At 52.4% G+C, this 16,397-nt stretch overlaps 3 protein-coding genes across 3 annotated transcripts; 1 reads left to right on the forward strand and 2 right to left on the reverse strand.

Moving 5' to 3' along the window:
* Positions 1 to 3,193: 3,193 nt before the first annotated feature.
* On the reverse strand, positions 3,194 to 6,661 carry VOLCADRAFT_73775 (uncharacterized protein). The gene is made up of 6 exons (XM_002948529.1): positions 6,477 to 6,661; positions 6,305 to 6,386; positions 6,046 to 6,229; positions 5,571 to 5,686; positions 5,014 to 5,087; positions 3,194 to 4,731 (listed from the first exon to the last, which is right to left on the reverse strand). Exons 1-6 carry the CDS (start codon positions 6,568 to 6,570, stop codon positions 4,631 to 4,633), a joined length of 651 nt encoding a protein of 216 aa, XP_002948575.1. The 5' UTR covers positions 6,571 to 6,661; the 3' UTR covers positions 3,194 to 4,630.
* Positions 6,662 to 8,809: 2,148 nt separating this feature from the next.
* Positions 8,810 to 13,062, forward strand: VOLCADRAFT_103905 (uncharacterized protein). The gene is made up of 9 exons (XM_002948399.1): positions 8,810 to 9,101; positions 9,321 to 9,427; positions 9,657 to 9,800; positions 10,223 to 10,296; positions 10,555 to 10,737; positions 11,046 to 11,124; positions 11,375 to 11,445; positions 11,879 to 11,953; positions 12,166 to 13,062. Exons 1-9 carry the CDS (start codon positions 9,010 to 9,012, stop codon positions 12,295 to 12,297), a joined length of 957 nt encoding a protein of 318 aa, XP_002948445.1. The 5' UTR covers positions 8,810 to 9,009; the 3' UTR covers positions 12,298 to 13,062.
* Positions 13,033 to 16,085, reverse strand: VOLCADRAFT_73778 (uncharacterized protein). Its single transcript, XM_002948530.1, has 5 exons — positions 15,925 to 16,085; positions 15,632 to 15,769; positions 15,207 to 15,338; positions 14,337 to 14,387; positions 13,033 to 14,150 (listed from the first exon to the last, which is right to left on the reverse strand). Exons 1-5 carry the CDS (start codon positions 15,985 to 15,987, stop codon positions 14,049 to 14,051), a joined length of 486 nt encoding a protein of 161 aa, XP_002948576.1. The 5' UTR covers positions 15,988 to 16,085; the 3' UTR covers positions 13,033 to 14,048.
* Between the last annotated feature and the right edge of the window lie 312 nt (positions 16,086 to 16,397).

The raw sequence follows: 16,397 nt of genomic DNA on the forward strand, positions 1-16,397 counted from the left end.
GCCTCGTACGGTACTAGTAACTGATTTGCGGCGAATTTCATTTTATGCAGCTGATTCCGAGATAGCTCTGGCGCTTCCAGGTGGCACGCGTCTTGGAGGCCTGCCCGAGTTTACGTACAACTTTAAAAATTTCCGAGACACGGCACCCAAACAAGTGCGGGTCGAGTGGAGCGCCCGTAGGAGCGCCTCCCACACAACACTGTGGGCCTTACTCAAAAAGAACTCTTCCAGGCCGTACTAACTTCACTGGACACAAAACCTCGGTTAGTACGCTCATACAGAAAGGATCAGGCGACCTTGTTTGCGTCGCTGACATATAAGAAAGGATAATTTTGAGGCACGTGTTCCCAACATTTTGGCAGGTTATCCCGTGCCGCAAAAGCAATTAAACGAGCCCAAAAATCAGTGATGACATCGTAAGTAATCCAGTTAAGTATTGACACGCCCATGTTGGCCGGAAGACCTTCCCCAAACAACAAACGGCGACCGAGATTGAGTGAACTGATGGCCGCGAGGCACACAACCTCACACACACACCATGAACGGAGGCCTGTGGAATGCCCAACCACAAGTTAGCCCGGTCTGGAAACTCTAGTTCGTTCTGCAGAAGGAAGGAAGTGGAAGGAGTGTCCAAAATTACAACGCCCATAGTCCGTTGCGACTACGATATTATGTCAACGCTACGGCCATGAGCGTCGCGGATCTGTGAACCTCTCCGACATGCGCCTCTTGAGCAATGTGACGTGTCTGTTGGATACGCGAAGCGGAGTATGTTTCACTACAGACGGGGCACAAAGGCACAACGTGCACAAGAGACGTCAGCCTGCACCTGCAGGCTGCAGCTTATCAGCTTGACGACATTAACTAAGAAGAGGATGCTGGCAATCGAATTTTGCCCCCCAATTTCGCCGGTGCCTGTCAGGGCCTGTCCTTATTGCGTTGCGTTGTAGTTTGTTGGAATCGCTTACTTGCTTTTTAACTATCACGTGGGCCTGTTACTTCAAGACGACCAGGAGCCACAACACCGTAGTTTTGCACGTGTTTTGGTTATCTACGTCTTGCTCTGAGATGGTTTGCCCATTATCAGGGCACGTAACTTCAGTCCTGCAAAGGGCCCATGGGTCGCGATGGGTCCCAAAACACGAACGCAACATATTACATGCCTCAACAGTTCCTCCGTAAAAAGATCGTGATCAAATTGCTAACTATTGCATTGTTTTATGAAGAAGCTGCATTTTTGGGTGGGACTTACTTAGCCGTAGACCACTGTCAGTGGCGCACGATTGGCAAAATTTGGCAACGTGAAAAAATAAAACCAAGTATTGTATGGGCGGAAGCGAGCCTGCGAGGCGCTTCCGACGACCTCCTAAATATGCAGATAGATCAAAGGGAACAGCAATTTCATATCCGTCTTAATAGACAAAGGACGTAGGAGTCCAGCTGCTATTATATGTTACCTACTGGAAGCGATGGATCTGCAGTAGCAAAGAATACTTCGCCGCTGTGCTCAACCGATTCCGTTACGGTGGTGGACCGTGACCTACAGAAAACGACCATGTAGGCACAAACTTGCAGCTCTAAAAGCTGGAAGATATTGTGGAATGCTAAGAAGACATTAAAGATTATCTCGCCCAAGACGGGGAAGTAACGTACTTTCCGCGAGGATTGTGTTTGCACATGGTCTAATGCCAACTACCTATAAACTCTTACAGTTTCATTTGCGTCATAAAGTTAATTATTGCTTGGGAACCCTCTTGTGAAAAATTGAAAAGAGACCAGTTGCGCAGGCAGACCGCCACGACCATTTCCACCCGCTGCATGACATTGAACTTTGCGTCTACACAACATGAATCGTGCTTGGTGTAGAAGGGCCAATCGATCACGCATAATAATGGAGGGTCTCAGGAGACCGTTGGTTTCGGCGCTAGTGCCCTGACCAAACCTAAAGGTTTTCTCATGCAAGTTAGCTTAAATGTTATGGTTAGATGTGAAAGGACAACAGTTTGTAGGATTTAACACTTAGCATCTGGTACAAAAGCAAACCAAAGAAATACTTGGGCCAGTACTGTGGGTTCTTTACGAATAGAGCTGGAAAGGCGGACCAGGTTGAAGCAGCAGCAACTCGGCACAATAATTGAGGACTTGACACGGACTGGCGTCGCTGATATTCGTTGGTAAGTGGACTATGTCGTCGGATGTCGGTGTGCGCTCAAGTGTTGCACTAGAGGCTTATTGTAGGGTGGACTCTTTCCACCTAACCATATGGCTCGTTATGGTAATACTCTTCTGCATGTGGCCCCCTGTTAGCGACTTCAAGAGTCCATAATTGGTTAAAGCTGCCTGTACAGTGTCTGCAGGTTTGTCAGCTGCTGAGAATGTCGGATAGGCGACCCCAACGACCGTCGGCTCTGCGTGCACAAGGCGCGTTCCAGGCTGCCGCTTCGTCCGATGACGAGGGCATGGAGGTGGGCCCCGTTAACTCTGGTTCGCTGCAGTATGATGGCAATTCACCTTCAATCTTGCAAACAGATAGCAGATCATTACGGTCAATGCCGACCTACCGATATGTGCGTCAACACATGTGTGCGCAGGGCCGCCAAACGCGCAGCACGCGACGGGTTATGCGAGTAGATCTTTCTAAGCTAGACGTAAGTACTGGCTGTGGCATGACCTATCGGCTTCAGCGCGCTGATGGGTCCAGGTATTCAGCTTTGGTTGTGGCGAACCTAACTGACGGTTGCCGTAATTCGCTTCTGCTTACAGACGCAATCCTTGTTACGATACCGAAAAGTTCACAAGCTGGGAGATACTCCGGCAACAGCGACCAAGGAGGATTTAATACCTTCCGTGACGCGCCACTTCGCGCAGCAGGTGCGTGGTTTGCGCTGTCGAGTCGACCACATGCGTACCAATTACGAGGAGTAAACGGATTTTGGAACATTTCCTCGCGTATACAGACCCTATGTACTCGGGGTTATTTTTATTATTGAAGTTGCCAAGGTCGGCTAGCCTTGTGAACACGGGCTAAGTACGGGGCACGCACAATTTTCGTTGGTTGATGCGAGACGACCGACCCAGGTTACGTGGTTCTAAATACCATAAGATTTCGATTACTGAGGCATTTCCACACTTCTTCTCAATGTTCTTCAAATGTTGGACTTGGGGCACCCCTGGGTTGAACCACTTCACGCGCAGGTCGTGGACGAGGAAGAGGTGCTGCTCAAGTTCGTGTTGGCCATTCAAAAGCATAACAAACAGTTACGGCAGATTGGCGCCATCCACCAGCAAAAAGCGCAGGAGCAGCGCCTAGCCATGCAGCAGCAACTACAGCAGCTGCAGTACAGGCAAGTGCCGCAGCTGCAGCAGCTGCAGGCCAGTCACCTGAAGGGCGGGGTGATGAAACCTCGCAGGTGACAGCGGCGATAAGGATAGAGCAATAGTAAGGGGTGTGGGTATGGGTGTGGGTTTTCACTGCCAAACCGTGTTACACTATCATATGGCTTTTTACAGGACCATGCCTAGCCATAGCTAGAGATGGCTATGCCATGTTTTGCTCCCGTCTGGTGGATGGCATGTTACCTGTATAAGATAAGAATTAACGGGCTAAGCATCGGGGCTGGGTAGATGCCTCAAGGACGTTGGATGCGCGCGGAGATGCCGCGACGAAAGGTTACGGCGTTTTGTGAGGCTGGATGAAATCGCGCCAGGTGACAAAATGACGTTAATTGATGCATTGGTACTGGTATTAGATGGGTTTAGATAGCTACATATGCTAACCCACCGTAAAACCGTGACGTTAGATTTTCATTCTTCAGTGTAGCTTTATGGACGTCTCGCTGCAGAGCTGTAATTCATGCAAAGCGTTGCCCCGCGTATCCCGCAAGCACTTCACGTCATTCACAACACCGGACCCATTGTCGCCGCACTCCAGTTATTTGTATCCTGTGAAACCGCTTTGGTCCGGACAAATAATAGTTTCCAAATTGGCTTATGGACTTATCCGCCGTTACGAAACACTCACCACAAGGTAGTCTACAAGGCGCCAAGTTCAGTCCGCAATTCCAAACCGTCAGATACCCAAAAAGCCCAGCAGGAACCAAATGTCCACATCCCCACATCCAAACAGGCAAGAGCCGCTCGACGAGAGACAAACAAAGCCTGGACCGGTCACCTAAACCAGCGCAACGCGCCTGCTCGCCTTTCTTCCACCGTATGCAACACAAGCAGAACGCAACACCACTATGCCTTCTGTGGGGTGTGCCTAGCCATCAGCACAAAGCCACACAAAAGCCCAGATTTGCTCCAAGAGCCAAGAGTCTAGTCAGCTAAATAAGCTGTCAAACGCCTACATCATCTTGAGCCCCAGACATGTCCCATCATTTACGACATTTGATAATGTGCCAGCTGGTTTGACCGCCGTCCCAGATTTACATGGGGCCTCGGGGAGTCTTGTGCCCAAGTGCACAGGCCCGCAACCCAACCCACTTCGTAGCCTATTAGGGTATAGGGCCATCCGAGGGCGGTGCTGTCCACGTCAGCTCCTCCAGTACCGATCCGGCTGTGCAGCTGCAAGCGCCCTGCCGCGTCAGCGAGCCTTATCGTCCTAAACAACTCCGAGCCGCACCACGCCTCAAGCTGGTAGCGAAAGCTTTTCGTTGTTCCGCCAGCTCTTAATGTAGTAGTAGAAGAAGTCGATGTAAATGATGGTTTGCACAATACCCGAGATCCAAACTGCATTTCAAACGCACGTCACGAGAACAGGCGAATAATCAGAGACGCAGCGGTGGTGGTAGTAGTGGTGGTGAGCCAGTCAGGGCCGACAGCGCCAGCGCATTGGGGCGCCGGGAGGGGGGGTAGACAGCGCCAGGGGCAAGCATTACCTCTTCAGCTGCCATAACACCCCCAGGCAGCAAATGGTCGTGTTAAAACACGCATCAGAAGGTCGGTAGGCATTCGCCCGCCTTAGCGGCGACGATGCACATGCGACCCTAGGGTCCCCCCCGGCCGACTTACCCAGATACTGGCGATAATGCTTCTCCGTCATGAACCGGTAGACCCAGTTCAGGATGTACAAAGCACGGTAGGACCTGCAAGCACGTCGGGAACGGTTCTGATCTGAGGAGGGGATGATCTTCATTAAAATCGTAATAGGAGGACTCTACCTCCCCCTCCTCCTAAACCCTTCCATCACCACACCAGCCATCAAATCATAATGGAACGAACCGTCAACCCCCTTTGGCTCTGGGCGATTAAACAGATATGGAACACCCAGAGGCCTCCAGAGGCGCGCGCAAGGGACACCCCTTAGGTGTGGGCAGCGGCCACCGAAGGATGCCAAGGGCCCCCGGCGAAAATTCCCACCACAGCGCAAATCTCTCCCAAAGCCTTCTTCGCCATCAGGGTGCATGTAATATCCTGTAGTAGCCAACCTCTCAGTTTTTGACGTGCATGTCGCCATTCAGGTAAACCGCTCGGGACCTCTCAGGCAAGAGCGTCAAGAACCTCTCCACTGCTTCTCCACTGGCCCCACCCCTACCCCCCGCCCGCCCGTAATCTCGCTCTATTCCTACCCCAGCAGGAAGACGTAGTTGCCCGTGAGGTTGTCAATGTTATTAGTGCGCTGCAGCAACACAAGCTGTGGCAGAATTGCAACAGCTTCCAGGTAGATGGAGAAAGTCCACAAAACCTGTGGGCGGACATACATCGATAGTTGGACATTATTACACAAGTTGGACATTAGTACGAAAGCTACTTTTCGCAGCTCCAAAGGTTTTGAAGTTGAACGTTTTGATGGAGCTATTTAGCCGTGAGGTGCCACAGGTATTACTGGCACGAACTCCTAGCCCCAGAGCGCGACCGCGACAGCTGATACATACATACATACATCGTGCTACCCGTTCCCTTGATCAAAATGGCAGCTGAGCATAGCAACTGTGGCCTTGGTGGTAACATGGAAGCTGAAGGACGGTGAGGGGCACAATTTGGCGCTTTGGGAAACAATTCGCTCCCACGGGCAACGAGCAGCTGGGGCGGGAGCTTACCCACCTCCATCGCCGTGAACTCGTTGTTGAGCAGCAGGGCCAGTACCAAGCAGGGAAGCACAAGGAACTGGTACCGGAAAGTATCTTGCTCCCGGTCATACGTCACCCGGATGACTTTATGGAAGCGCATCCAGTATATAATGGTGAAGGTGGACACGAGGAAAATGATCTTCATCACCGTGTTGTATCTGTGCACATGTCGGGTATACGTAACATTCCAGAGCATGTTTCCCGCGAACCTCGAAACAACAACCCCGACTTACAAGGAAATGAAGTTAGTGAACAGGTCCAAGTACCGGCACACGAACACCACGGCGTACAGCTCCTGAGTCTTCAGCGAGATGCCTAATCCACACGTATCAGCAGGTAGTGTTGCATTAAAGAAGTGGCGCCAGCGCTACTGCACCTTCCCGCAGTGCCAAGATCATTCCTCACCGCGACATGACCGTGTAGCGTTAATCTTCAGCAACAAGACTATAATTGACAGCAGGTGTGTCATATCACCCGCTAACCTAAAAACGTTCATCATGGTTTGTCCGCTGTGTTTGAGAGCGTCCCGTCAGGGCCTAGTTTTGCTACGCTAATTTGGAGCTCAAATATAACATCTATGATTGTGTAAAGGGAATGGCATTGCGTTGTAGAGCACCTTGCAGGTCTGGTAGTCCGGTTGAATTATTAGGCCGTACTGTACCGGACGAAACCGTGACAGAAGCTTCAGCAGCGATAAGCTCCGCCATTGGATTTTCCGACGGCCAGCACACATCCTCTTCTGTCCAAACTTAAACCCGTCAGTGCCCAGGAGTTTTAAGTGTCACCACATCGGCAGACAGCGCAAGGCAGCTTAATTCATTCCCGGTACTGTACATCTTGCCTGCTTTTCAAATCCATATTTCAAGGTATAGGCAATGACATCACTTTGGTCAGCTGCGAAGGTCCACACCACAGCGGTTGCGGTGGTTCCGGAACGGGCGGTATGGCAACAAACCCAGCGCATTTGATGCTTCTACGTCAAGTCTTTCATGCGCTGGCCACCGGACATGAATCCACTGTACCTGATTTTCCTGATGTGACGCGGACGGCGATTCAGGCGTGCACGCAGCTGGCCTTGGCAGCGGTCATGGCTGCGATAGCCTTGCCACACGAGCTGAAAGGGCCCTCTCCCGCATGTGGTGTGTCTTCTGAAGCACAGCCTCCGAATAAAACTTTGCATGCACTGCTGAGACCGTTTCCATGATCTGCCGTTTAAGACCCGACGGATTGATAATTACATGTATGATGTGTGAAACAGGGGGGTATATCTTCGCCCGTGGCAGCTACCCTTCGAAACCCTGCCTTCCCCGGTATCTCGGGGCACCCTCATCCAGTCACCCTAGTCAACTTCTCCGTGGCTCGCTCAGGTTCCGCACCCACCACTAGCATCCAACGGAATCTGACGGGTCGACAGCGGCCCAACTCCATACCTGGTCGGCTCGCAGGTTAACTTTATCCCAGGTCACCACCGTCCATCAACTAGGAGCGCAATACCTTCCACCATCGGAAGGATTATTAACCCTTAGGGGTACCGATCCCGGGATCTCCCGGGGGCAATGGTCGCGCGTTACCAGAAGTGCCAAACCCTATATACATGTATGTTTAAGTGGGTGTATGTGTCTTTCTGTGGATGGAAAAAGCACATTCATCCAATAGACGCGTTCAACAGGAATTCAAACTTACGCGGAAGATCCCAGCTGCGGAAGATCCCATCGGTAGTATGGTTAATGCGTTTGTAGTGCGTTTGTACCGAAGCAGATTAATGACCCAGCTTTATGATAAGCTGAGATCTGAGATTGTCTGGGTACTTGGCTTTGTGTATTCCGCAGATAAGTCAAGGACGCGATGACAGCGGGCGCAATCCCGATGGTGAGGGACGTGAAGCAGGGCGAGCGATTCAGTAAAGGGGTTGGCATCAAGCGATAAAAGAAAGATCAAGAGCAAAGTCCTTGACACAGAGGGCTGTGAGAACGTATGGGTTGTGCGAATCCTCTTCCTCGGAGTGTAGCACCATGGCCGGAGCCTCCGATCTGAGATCTTGGATGCAAGTTTGGCTCATTTGGCGGACCATGCAACGGCAAGGGCTGGACGGCTAAAGGCGGAGTGATCGCACACGAAATGGCGCGTGTGCGGTCACGGCTCATGGCATGCGCAGCAGGACACGAAGGCACGGTTGGAGCACTGACTGGGTATGGCGAAAGTTTTACTGTATCGCTTGACAAAATGGGCACATGCGCTTTTCATGTCATTCGGTAACGCGTGATAAATTTAACTCGGAGCTTTGGCTATAGCTGCCCCTACCCGACCCAGACCTTGGGCCGTTCCCCTCCGGGTCTTTCCCCCCGGGGTAACCCCGGCGGGGTTGGCGTGTTTCTGTCGTGAAGCTTGTAAAAAAGGCCCACTTCACTATCCAAGTTGACATGGCTTGCCGCTACCTCCAACTTACAGCAGGAAGCATTCTAAGCTTGCTTGGTCCTCCATATGCGAAGGAAAGGACGCTGCGCAACACCACGTTAATTAGAAGCCGGGACATGTTCGTCACCTGGCGCGTGAAAGCTCACTTCTGCATAAATATTATACAAATCAAGAGGGTTGAAAAGTCTCTTATACAGTAGATGAACCTTCTGCCTATGCGCGCATTCTTTGAAGGTGTGAGAAGCTGAGAGTCATTTGCTCGTACAAACGTCAAACGTTACATGCATCTAGCACATCGACGGCTGTCACATTACGAAAGGTAGGCATTCTTGGAGCTCCTTATTTCATTGGCTTGGATTTTGTTTGTTTGAATCTCAGGAGGAAGAGCAAGCTTATGCGCGTCGCGTCTTGCTGATCTTTTTCTGCTTTACTGGCAGACGAAGCTGCTACTTCTTTGTCCACCGTTATTCATACTCGAGGGTCATAACAGTTGGAGCATCGACCAAACCGGAGGCGGCCCAGCATGAAGGCTCAGCCATACCAATGTATCGAAGACTTGACAGGAAAGGATATAAAGAAGCCTGCTCCCAATAAAGAGCTACCATTGAGTCCTCGGTAAGCGCCGATACGCAATTGGGGGCTTTGCCGAGAATCCGATATTGTGCTAGCTTCAGGGCTTAACTTTTCTTCTGTCCCTTGCGGATTTCCTGTGTTAGCCATTATGAGATATTTGTAAATTTCAAACTTCATTTACAGTCGAAATGAGCATTGTGGCTTCATGTATATTTCCTTTGATAGCGGTTCAGACTAAGCGATTGTGCTGTTGAAATGCAGGCAAATTGCGATACTCATTTTTTCAGTACTTCTGCTTATCGCTATACTTATCGGACAACCTATTGTAAGCATTCCGGCTGGACACCTGGCTGTGGTTGATTTTTTTGGTAAGGAGCCGAGTGGAAGCAGATACCCTAGCTGGGCAAACGCAGCGCCGCACGGGGGCCGAGCATCTGACACGTCTACTAGCCATCCCGGCGTGTGCGGTTACCGTACCGTTACCGTAGATATCCGTCCACTGTCCTACCATATAACTCTGCATGCTCTGTCATGATCTACATTTGTAAAGGAAGATCCCTCTGCCCTACGGCCGCTGTCGTGAATCGCCCCGTGCAGGATATGTGCCCAAAAACACGATCTCCGCGGGGTTGCACGTCAAGACCTTGTACAGCACTATCCATAGCTTTTCACTCAAGACTCAACTCATGGAACTGACCCTCAATGTGCCCACGAACGAGGGCCTTATCGTTGAGCTGGATGGTAAGCCATGAGCGCAAGGGGGCCCGCACGCACACGGCTGATAATACATGCAAATCCATGCATGGGTGCATCTCCGAATCATGGGGGCACACCTGGATCGGGCAGAGCTACGCCCATCCTCGAGAGTGCAATAACATGCGGTGCCTTGTGCAAAAACAATTACGGTAAAAGCTGGTAATGCCAAGAGTAGGAGGGCGTGGGTGTCGAGACTAGGCCCAATCTACTGAATCTGGCACCCCAGAGCGCTTCCTCGAGGTGCCCTTTTAACCTCTCCTGTTGTGTCTCAAGGGCCCAAGGACCGGTTTCGATGGTGCTTCATCTCACGACTTGTGCCCTCCACATCCACCGACTGCTCCAACCCCAACCCCATCCCTCATATTCCCGAATTCCTCCCAACCCCCCGGCATCTCCCGATCCCTCAGTTTCCATCCTCCACCGCATCCACCCTAACATGGTGCGAGACCTCTACCTGACAGTCGGCAACAACTACAAGGAGGTGGGTGCTGGGTCTCTCCTGCAGCGGAGAAAGCTAAGAAGTAGGAATAAAAAAATCGGACGAACCGCCTGATGGATTGAAACAACAGAGTTCTTGTCATGGAAGCTGCGCACAGAAATGCGCACAGAAATGCGCACAGAAATCCCGAACTAACATATTCAGGATACCTGCAAGACCACAAACCTTTTTTCCACACGCAACGTAACACGTCTTATTTAACCGAATCGCACTCGATGTCGCACTTGACGTTGCACGCAGGTGGTTTTGCTGCCCGAGGTCACCTCCACTGTTCGAAGCCTCACCGCTAGCGTGTCATCCAAAACCTTATACTCGGCTAGCCGTGACGAGCTGTCGACCAACATTAAGGACCACCTCAACGGCAAGCTGGCTGTTCGCGGCATCGAAATCGAGCAGGCCTTGCTGCGGAAAGTGGTACTGCCGGTGAGGCGGCGTCCGAGGGGTCATCCGGGCCCCATGCTGCCCTGGCTTGCTTGTGTGTCAGACTGTGTGAAGTAGGGGGGACTCTTAAGATGAACCACAGGCGACTGTGTGAAGTCTGTCAGCTGGTACCAGGGGTTGACGGAACAGAAGGCGGGGTCACTGCTTCAACTTTGGCCAGTAGTGGATGTGTGTGACTCACTTTGGTGCCCGGTGCGGCAGGCGAAACGGCAACTTAGGGTTTACTGTACAAAAAACCAGAATGTTGCTAAAGGAATTTTTTTATGTGATGTATTGTACCGCCCGTGCAGAAACTGGTGACCACCGCTATCGAGCAGAAGCTCATGGCCGAGCAGGACAGTCAGCGCATGGAGTTCGTGCTTATGAAAGGCAAGATGGGGACCTTCAGGGCTCTGTTTGCACAGGGGGCCAGCCGCATGCAAACGATTGTGCGATATGCGTGTGAGAGGGTGTTGGAGTCACTGAGTCTTTCGTCTCACTTTTCTCTCTCTTCTCTCTTTCTCTCCTTTCACGGTGTAGCGCCTGTTGCCTGTTGTTGTTAGCGCTGGGCAACCGAAAACTGCTCGCGGGTCGTCCGGTTGTCTTCGCCATTCGCACCTTTCCCCCTTTCTGGCTGCAGAGCGTCAGGAGGCTGAGCGCAAGCGTATCGAGGCTCAGGGCATTTCTGACTTCCAAAGCATCGTGTCACAAGTAAGCTGTGACTTCCTGACGAGGGGCGGGGAGGCTCGGCTGACAAATGGACTGACAGCTGGGTGAACATGGAAACGTGAGAGCAGCAAGGGGAAAGGCCATGCTGCAGAAATCAGAAATTGTTTTTATCGACCCGTTTCATTTCCTCATTTCCCAGTGGGGGCCGATGTACATCAGCAATAGGAGCAGCCGGGTTCTCCCGAGCTAGGGAGCCTGACGGGAGGTAATGAAGACAAGGACGCGATAAAAACTGTGTTATGATGTTTTGTTTGTTTTTGGAGGATGCGATTACCTGAGGGGGCAACCGCAGCTTCGAACCTATGTTGGGCACCTGGAATTTGCGAGGCGAGTTTATGGGACAGGCAACCTGGCTAACGAATTCTTCCCGCCCGCTTACTGGACTCGGTGCTCGGATACACGCACGCACCCACAGGGGATTAGCGACGCGCTTCTGGAGTGGAAGGGCATCGAAGCGACGGAAAGGCTTGCAAACTCCGCAAACGCCAAGGTACTTCCTAATCATCTGATCCGCAATATCACCCAAACATATGCTCAAATTTAAAGCTACGTGGAGGGCCAGCGCTGAAACGCGCCTCGCAGGACACCGCGTCGTCAACCTAGGTTGGGATGGTGACTGTGTGTCTTCACCTTCAGACTCCTCAAGCCATCCCTTTCGCCTCAACTGAATGTGCCCTTGTACTATCACCCTCTATCGTGCAGATTGTGGTGGTTGGCAACTCGAAGAACGGGCTGCCGCTGATACTCGGGGAAGGTAGCCACACGCTGTCGGGCAAGACCGCCACCCCCGGGGAGACCAAGGCTGAAGCTGGCAAGCCCGAGGGCGCCGCATAAGCAGATGTACCTGTCTCCTACTGCTCTTTTACCGTACTGTATTGCCTGACTGGCTTGCACGAGCGTGACTTCTCTGCTGCTAGAAAGAACGTTGTGTAATTTGGAGCAACCTCGTCTTGTTGAGGTGTGGCACCGTTCGTAAGGCTGTGCAGGCATGCACGGATATCGAGCTCCAAGTATGCAATTCACTTGCTGGCCTAAACACGTCCAATGGATGTGGGCCCTGACAATCCTCTTTTAATGTCATCTATTCTATAATACCCGGTAGGATTCGGATGTGGCCCACTCTGCCAACGTCCAGCCCGTTTTCAATAAATGCTTTTGGTGCTGGCATAATATCAATGGTTTGGTGATACAATGGCTTGTTTAAGATATGTTACCCTATCAGGGTCTGCCTTCCGCATGAAATCCGCGGCGGGCGCCAGCCACACACCTATCTATCAGCTACAACCCTATTGTTATGCTTCGGCGGTCTACATATAGACGGCGGCTTTGCCAGCTGCGAACGCACCATATTTTCCTTCGCTGGGTGGTGCCGCTGGTGGTTAGTTAGGGGCTGTAGTTAGGGTCAAAGGCTAATTTGTGGCCGTGGTGACGCAAGGATGGGCTGTTAGTCTGGACCTGGGTTGCCGGCGGCGCGTCTGTGACGTGTGTCACATGGAGGCATGTCAAGTCATGACCCCATCCTGTGGTGAAGCCCCGTTGGCGATATTTTCGACGCCCAGCCAGCCGGGTCGCACACCAGCTCTGCAAAAATGGCGCATGTATCCGTTCCGTGCATGAAACGACAGTGAAGACACCTGACACGACGCACAGGCCCCATGCATGGAATTGGGTTCCGCATGCCGGCAATGAAGCAGCCCGAGCCAGGCGCGACACCGTCCCGTTTGACACCAAACCATGTCCACCGTTATTCATCCCCTTAAAGGTCAGGGGCCTCAACCCTGCGAACATTCATTGTGCTATCACGCACGACTCACTTAATTTTGTGTGGCTTCGATGCCAACTCCCCACTCCCAGCTAACTCCGCACAGAGCTACCGCAGCACATTGTGTCACCTGCATGCCTGAGTCGCTAAGAGACAGTCACTGAAAGCAGCACCAAACCTAACCTTAACCATGCCATGGTCAGGAGCTGTACCCGCATCGAGCGGGGCCAGGGCGCCAACTCCTACTAAGCGTGTCACCCCCAGATATGGGCCCACTCCTACACCTAGCACGTCAACACCGGCAGAGCCATACAATGGCACGAGCGCGCAAACTGGCAGATCAACAGCCGCTGTCAATTGCGCGCCACCGTGAGTACGGTAGCCGATATGCAGCCCCTTTTCAGAGCCTCCCCCCCCTCACATCTTCCGCCCCCAGGCCACCTAGCCATGCAGTGAATGAAAGAGGGCCTCGATGCTACGACCCGTCGCCCCAGGCGAGCATCGAAATGCCCGGATGCAAAACACCCTTGGGCCTTCGGCTCGTATGGGTAGTTTTACAGGTATGGCGTCACGCACCCCCCAACCATGTAACACACACACACACACACACACACACAATACACACAGGACCATATAACACCAGGGTTTCACCACCTTAAGGTTCACCTCGGAGAACCAACCTCAACAACCGATACCGATATCCTCTGAGTAGACTGCACATATCAATAGCGCAGCACTGGGAAAACAAACAAAGCCGCCTTGGCCTTGCCTTTAAACGCAACCGCATCACCAGCGCCAGCACCGCGGCTAGCACAAAAAGACCTCAAGACAACACAGCTTTAAACTCCTCGTACGTGAGCGTGCCGTTGATTTCATGCTCCGCGTCTTTCGCAACTCGGTCCAGGTTGATCGTTAGTTCAAACTCCTGCATTCAGGAGGACAGAGTGGGTTACCGCCGGATGGCGCAGCAGGACCCTGCCGGGGTCAGCACTAGTCGCCCATGTGCAGGTGAGCCGTGAGTACGAACAGCCCCCGGAAAGGTCCGGAACTGGTTTCCTTAAAACCCTCTGTCCCCACACACACCCATTTGAGCCCTTCTCCGCAACCTCACCTCGCAAATGGATTTGAGCTTATCTATGGAGATCTTCCCCGTGCGATCGATCTGCGTGGGCAAGCAGCAGCAGCAGCAACAGCAGTGGGGAGAGGGAAGTGATGATAGACGCGCGGCGGAGGTGGCTCATGTGGGATAGGACTTCCATGCACAAGATGATAAAGCGTGCAGCTGAGGAATGCCGGGACAAATCTGAGTCATACACCCCGCGGTAGTTTTTCCGGAACGAAAGAAACGAATGGAGAGCTGCTGAGAGGCTGAGAGCGCACACGATAGAGCTTGCCACACACTAGCCCAAAACCAATCCGCCGAACATTTCGGAGCATGATTTCGGAGCTTTTCCCCGAGTAAACATCATTGCCTTTCCAACGAGCACTGCCCCTTGGGTTCCCCGCCGTACATAAAAACCCCGGGAAGGGCTCCCCTCCCTGGACCACGAGGACTCTCAACACCACAAGCTCGGCGATGAGCAGTAAACCACGGAGGTGCTTAAGGACCTTGCACCAGCTTCCCAGAAGCTGCTGCACCCAACACCCAACACCCGTTCCCATTTCTTGTCCCAGCCCCAGCTCAAGCATACAGGGGCGCTGCCCAATACCGCGCCATGTACCGCGCCACTTTACCCCGATCACGCCCCGATCACTTCCCAGTCCATCCCCGGTCCCCGCAGCTACTTGCGCTCAGGCGCCCGCGGGGCCCGCGGTGCTTCCCTCGCCCCACCGCCTGATTCCGTAGCTGCTACCATCACCACACATCTAGCCCCGCTGCAATGCCGCCCACTTTCCCCTTGTGGTAGATCATCCTTCGGAACCATAATGCACATGAATTAGGATGGAGGCATTGATTCCTTCGCTCCGGAGCCGAACCTACATTGCCGCCCAGAGCCGCAAATGCGTCCAGCGTGTCCAGTTCGTCCGCGTCCCGCGCAGAGAGGGCCTTGTTGAACTGGATGACCCGCACGAACTCGGTGAACTCGATGCAGCGGCTGCCCTCCTCATCGACCTGCACGATAGGGTTCCGGCGACCGGGCCGGGGTGAGACGGGACAACCCAGTAAGCACACACACACACACACACACACACACACACGCACACAGCTACCTTCTCGAAGTTATTAAGGCGGGCCAACGTGCAGGCGCCGGGGTTCGCAGAGCCAAGCGGGCTGAAGACCTCCCCTCACCCCCCCAAGTGACCTGCCACATACAGCCCATGCCCTATTCGCGCCTTGTGACCCAACCTCGTTGCACCGGGCTTAAACTCTGGCCTTCGATGGCCTCAAGCGCATCGATAATCCACCTGGCTTATCATGACGAACATCTCCTCCTCCGACGGGTTTTGACCCAAGGCGGACAGCGCGGTCCGTAGATCCTTCGTATCAATGGTTCCGCTGGACTCCTTATCAAACATGTTGAATGCTTTCCGACACATCTCCAACTGCAGGCAGGTTAACGTGGCTCCAGCCTTATCGCGGCCAAATGTAACCCAAAGACTGACCTCCATCGGCTTTGACAATTTTAAGCTTTCAGTTTTATAAACATTGAACATATACATATATCTTGTAGCTTGTGCTCACGCGCATGTGTGCGTACCTCGTCTTCATTCAGCGGTGGCAAGTTTGTGCTATAAGGTCCGTCTTTAGATTTGTTAGGCATCCTCCTATACTCTTATATGAACGTCTACGTTAGGCTTGATTTCTGCTGCAGCCGTGTAGGCTTGTATAAGAGGTGTAAGTCTGCTTACTGCACAATCTATTCTCCGTGACAGGTATGCGTCTTCCTTGTACATAAAATGAAGCCACACCTTGCTGTTCTTGCAGCTTAGACACACAGTACGACCCTTTGCGTACGGACAACTGTTCTCGTTGTAAGTTTGGCACTGTGGAAGCGTGTAGGCATGCCCACGTTGACAGACATTTAAGCATATTCTCAAGCACATATTATTAATCGTCATGAACTCCAATGCATATCTGTTGAGTGTGACGGGAACGGCTAGACTAGGTTTGGGGCCGTCGACAGGCCTAACGTTGCTTCAATTCTTATAATCGAATCCTAAAGAACATATA

Source organism: Volvox carteri (genome assembly GCF_000143455.1).
Source record: "Volvox carteri f. nagariensis unplaced genomic scaffold VOLCAscaffold_10, whole genome shotgun sequence".
Lineage (NCBI taxonomy): Eukaryota > Viridiplantae > Chlorophyta > Chlorophyceae > Chlamydomonadales > Volvocaceae > Volvox > Volvox carteri.

Coding starts and splice junctions, on each gene's coding strand:
- VOLCADRAFT_73775 (XM_002948529.1), bottom strand. CDS start 6,570: ATGATGAACGTTTTTAGGTTAGCGGGTGATATGACACACCTGCTGTCA. Junction 6,387..6,476: donor CGCTACACGGTCATGTCGCG/GTGAGGAATGAT, acceptor CGTGTGGATTAG/GCATCTCGCTGAAGACTCAG. Junction 5,687..6,045: donor ACGAGTTCACGGCGATGGAG/GTGGGTAAGCTC, acceptor GTCCGCCCACAG/GTTTTGTGGACTTTCTCCAT.
- VOLCADRAFT_103905 (XM_002948399.1), top strand. CDS start 9,010: ATGAAGGCTCAGCCATACCAATGTATCGAAGACTTGACAGGAAAGGAT. Junction 9,102..9,320: donor GAGCTACCATTGAGTCCTCG/GTAAGCGCCGAT, acceptor GTTGAAATGCAG/GCAAATTGCGATACTCATTT. Junction 9,801..10,222: donor CCTTATCGTTGAGCTGGATG/GTAAGCCATGAG, acceptor CCGATCCCTCAG/TTTCCATCCTCCACCGCATC.
- VOLCADRAFT_73778 (XM_002948530.1), bottom strand. CDS start 15,987: ATGCCTAACAAATCTAAAGACGGACCTTATAGCACAAACTTGCCACCG. Junction 14,388..15,206: donor TTGCGGCTCTGGGCGGCAAT/GTAGGTTCGGCT, acceptor TTGCCCACGCAG/ATCGATCGCACGGGGAAGAT. Junction 14,151..14,336: donor AGCTCAAATCCATTTGCGAG/GTGAGGTTGCGG, acceptor TCCTGAATGCAG/GAGTTTGAACTAACGATCAA.